General features: G+C 41.1%; 1 protein-coding gene across 1 annotated transcript; it reads right to left on the bottom strand.

Annotated features, from left to right (window-relative positions):
- Positions 1–2668: 2668 nt before the first annotated feature.
- Positions 2669–3346, bottom strand: LOC138870942 (uncharacterized). Its single transcript, XM_070148785.1, has 2 exons — positions 2945–3346; positions 2669–2890 (listed from the first exon to the last, which is right to left on the bottom strand). Exons 1-2 carry the CDS (start codon positions 3344–3346, stop codon positions 2669–2671), a joined length of 624 nt encoding a protein of 207 aa, XP_070004886.1.
- Between the last annotated feature and the right edge of the window lie 232 nt (positions 3347–3578).

Raw genomic sequence — 3578 nt, forward strand, 5'->3', positions numbered from 1 at the left:
ATTACATAACTCATAGAGGAAGTCAAGATCAGACTTTCCTATGGTTGTAACTTCTTATTATTGCATTTTTCCTTATGTAATTCATCATTTGGTCTGTAATAATTTGTAAACAAGTATGGGGTTGGCTAATGAAAAGGGATGGGAAATATGCATGCTTTAGCTATCAAAAGGGGTAGAAAGCATGTTACTAGGTTTACATTCCTACTTGCATAATAGAATCCATGCTTAGGACTCATTTCATGCATTAGAGATCATGTTCCTTAGGATTTACAATTACTGTTTTCAGCATGTCCATTTCACTATCATGTCACTTAGAAATTCCTGCGCTAAATGTGTTAATAACCAGGGTTTCTATGATTATGTTCCTACTGCCATGCACACTTAGAGATCATGTTTTAGGCTAAACAACACTAACAAACATATCATCTCTGCATATTCCAGGAATCATGTTTAAATAATGGTACATATAGAAATCCTGCTTAGGATTCTGCATGTATGTCATTCTGCATCCATGTACATTAGATACCATGTCTTTAGGATTTCATTCACTTATATTCACTTAGGCTAACTAGGATTGCATAAAAAAGGAATAAAACAATTTTACTTGGTCTTTACAACCAATTGGCCTTAATTCTATGTGCTGAACACCTAGAACAACATGTTTTACTTAATAATAATCTCCAAACCATCTTAGCAACTCCGAATAACTATTGAATACTGCGTTATTTTACGCTTAGGCAAGCCTTATGTAATAACCTGAATAAAAACTGGAATTGCCTTTGTTAACTGCTACAACCAGCAGGCAAGCCTGATTCGGACTTCTTTTCTGAGTTATATAATGAATTTGGTTCTGAATCGAAAACCCTGCTTTAGGATTTTTAAATTCAGACCTTAACTGTGTTTAAGTCGTGCTATTTATATGCATTATTTGCGGAGGTATACATGAGCCTTCTAATTGCTTACGTGTTTTCCCTTTAAATGCAGTCCTACGTGTTTTTGTATGTTGCCTTAGCCTTTTTACCTTTAAACCTAAGAGTCAGCCTAAAACCTCCCTCTTATAGGAATAGTAGTCCTAAATTCCTCCGAGACTGATAGGAATGGGACGAGTAACAACATGCAATAGAGGTCGAGACCAATCCTCGCTTTAATACCTTCATGGGGTGGAAAGGGTAGATATGGATATGATGACCGGTGCACTAATATCACGTGTATCCCCTCTTCTAAGGAGTGTCATACCGGGTATTGCATTGATGTGATCCATATTGCAAACAAACCTAGGACCCCTTTTACATTCATAAGCATGTTTAGATTATAAATCTTTTCAAAACCTTTCAATAATAGTTTTCAAACACTTGTGTGTTTAACTTAAATTCCCTCTTATTTGAGCCTTATTTGTCTATTTGCTAATTGCACAAATTCACAAAAACTATCTGGTCGGGAACCACACTAGTGGATCCTGAGGGGTGCCTAACACCTTCCGCTTAGGATAATTTCAAGCCCTTACCCTATCTCTGGTTATCAAACATAGTTGTAGTTGAACCTTATAGGTTCTCTAACGCACCTTAAAATTGTTAGGTGGTGACTCTTCAAATACACAATTCCCAAAAAGGAAATGAGTCATTACACCCTATGAATGTCGAAACCCGGACTCCTCTCTGATGGGAGGGGAAAAAAGGGGGCGTGACAATTATTGGACCTCATTGAATTTTTCTTTCACTTCCTTTCCTTTATAGGTAACTATCACCCATTCATAGTTCCATGGGATAGCCTTGGTGTTGACTACCGATAACTAGATTACAGGCTTGATGATGACAGGGCCCGTACGGGCACCCTCTACAATTATGATAGGCTTATTTGCCAACCCTGGCACAACCACATTTGACTTTTCTTTCTTTGATACAACATCACTTGGGGATCTTTTCTCAACTACCATAGATGGATCACTATTTGTTATGCTCAACTTGTTCACCGATCCTTCGATCGTTGGTTTTTCGACTGGCTTGACCTCGCTAGACCGAATCATCATAATGGATTGTGAGGTCTTCTTGGGTTCCCCCTCCTTGTGTACTATTTCAATCATATTTGTTTCCTCATGGGTTGGCAATGGGTTCTAATTGATGTTGGGTGCCTCTGGAGTTTGGACTTCAATCCAGTTTATGTCGATGAGCTCCTGGATAGCATTTTTCAAGTGCCATCACTTCTCCGTATCATGCCCTAGAGTACCAAAACAATATACACAGCTCAAAGAGTAATCAAGATTCTTTGGAGGAGGGTTTAGCAATTTCGACTCAATTGGCCTCAACATATCCAACTACCTCAATCTCTGGAACAAACTGGTATAGGACTCTCCCAACGTGGTGAAAGTTTTCTTCCGCTACAACCTCTTGTTTTTGAATGCTGGATTGGGTCGGAAACCTGGGCCGACAGGGTTTCGATAGGCTCGTGGGGGTGGGTAAGCATTTTGTGGAGCTGGGTAGGTGTTTTGTGGGGCTGGTGCACGCCATTGTGAGTAGGAAGGAGGTTGAGTATATGACTGTGCGTGGTGGACAGAAATCTGAGGGTTTGGTGATGGGAAGTAATGCTAGGGTAGATTATATAGGGTTTGGGTGTAGGTTCGGTGATGGGGTCGAGGCTGAGTATAATTGTGTGACGGGCCCCTAGGTCCAAACTATGATCCTGAATCAACTGTTGCCACATCTTCTTTCTTCTTCTTTCCGATCACTCCTCCATTACCATTCTGAATGGCTTGGGTAGTTTCTTTGATGGCCGAGTAGCTCATGATTTTGCTTGATTTAAGCCCTTCTTCCACCATGCCACCCATCTTTACTACCTCATTGAAAGACTTTCCTATGGCCGATATCAAATGGCCAAAGTAGGTAGGCTTCAGAGCCTACAGAAAGTACTCCACCATTTCGCTCTCCTCTATCGGGGGGTTAACTCTTACCGTTTGTTCTCTCCAGTGAAAACCGTATTCCCTGAAACTTTCACTAGGCTTATTCTCAATTTTAGTCAAAGACAAATGATCTGGAACAATCTCGATGTACTGGAAATGACGAGCAAATGCTTGGGCCAAATTATCCCAGGTATACCATCTGCTATGATACTGACAAGTGTACCATTCCAATGTTGCGCCACTCAGACTCTGGCTAAAGTATGCCATCGACAACTCATCTTTCCCACCGGCTCCTCTCATTTTACTGTAGAATCCCCTCAAATGGGCCACCGGGTCTCCGTGCCCATCATACAAATCAAACTTCGGCATCTTAAACCCCATAGGCAACTGAACATCGGGAAATAGACACAAATCTTTGTAGGCTACGCTCACCTGGCCTCCCAATCCCTGCATGTTTCTGAATGACTGTTCCAGGCTTCTTACCTTCCTGAACATCTCCTCCTGTTCTGGGTTTTTAGATGGTTTCTCAATTTCAATAGGGAGGTCGAAATGGGGAGTGTAAAAGTAATGATCTGGGGCCTTGAAAGTAGGATCCAGGGGATAGTATTGATTATCTTGGGTCTAGAATAATGGCTTACTGGAAGATCGATGGAGTATAGCTAGCGGTGGTGCTACGAACAAAGGG

The sequence above is a fragment of the Nicotiana sylvestris genome, chromosome 6 (genome assembly GCF_000393655.2).
Source record: "Nicotiana sylvestris chromosome 6, ASM39365v2, whole genome shotgun sequence".
NCBI classification, from domain to species: domain Eukaryota; kingdom Viridiplantae; phylum Streptophyta; class Magnoliopsida; order Solanales; family Solanaceae; genus Nicotiana; species Nicotiana sylvestris.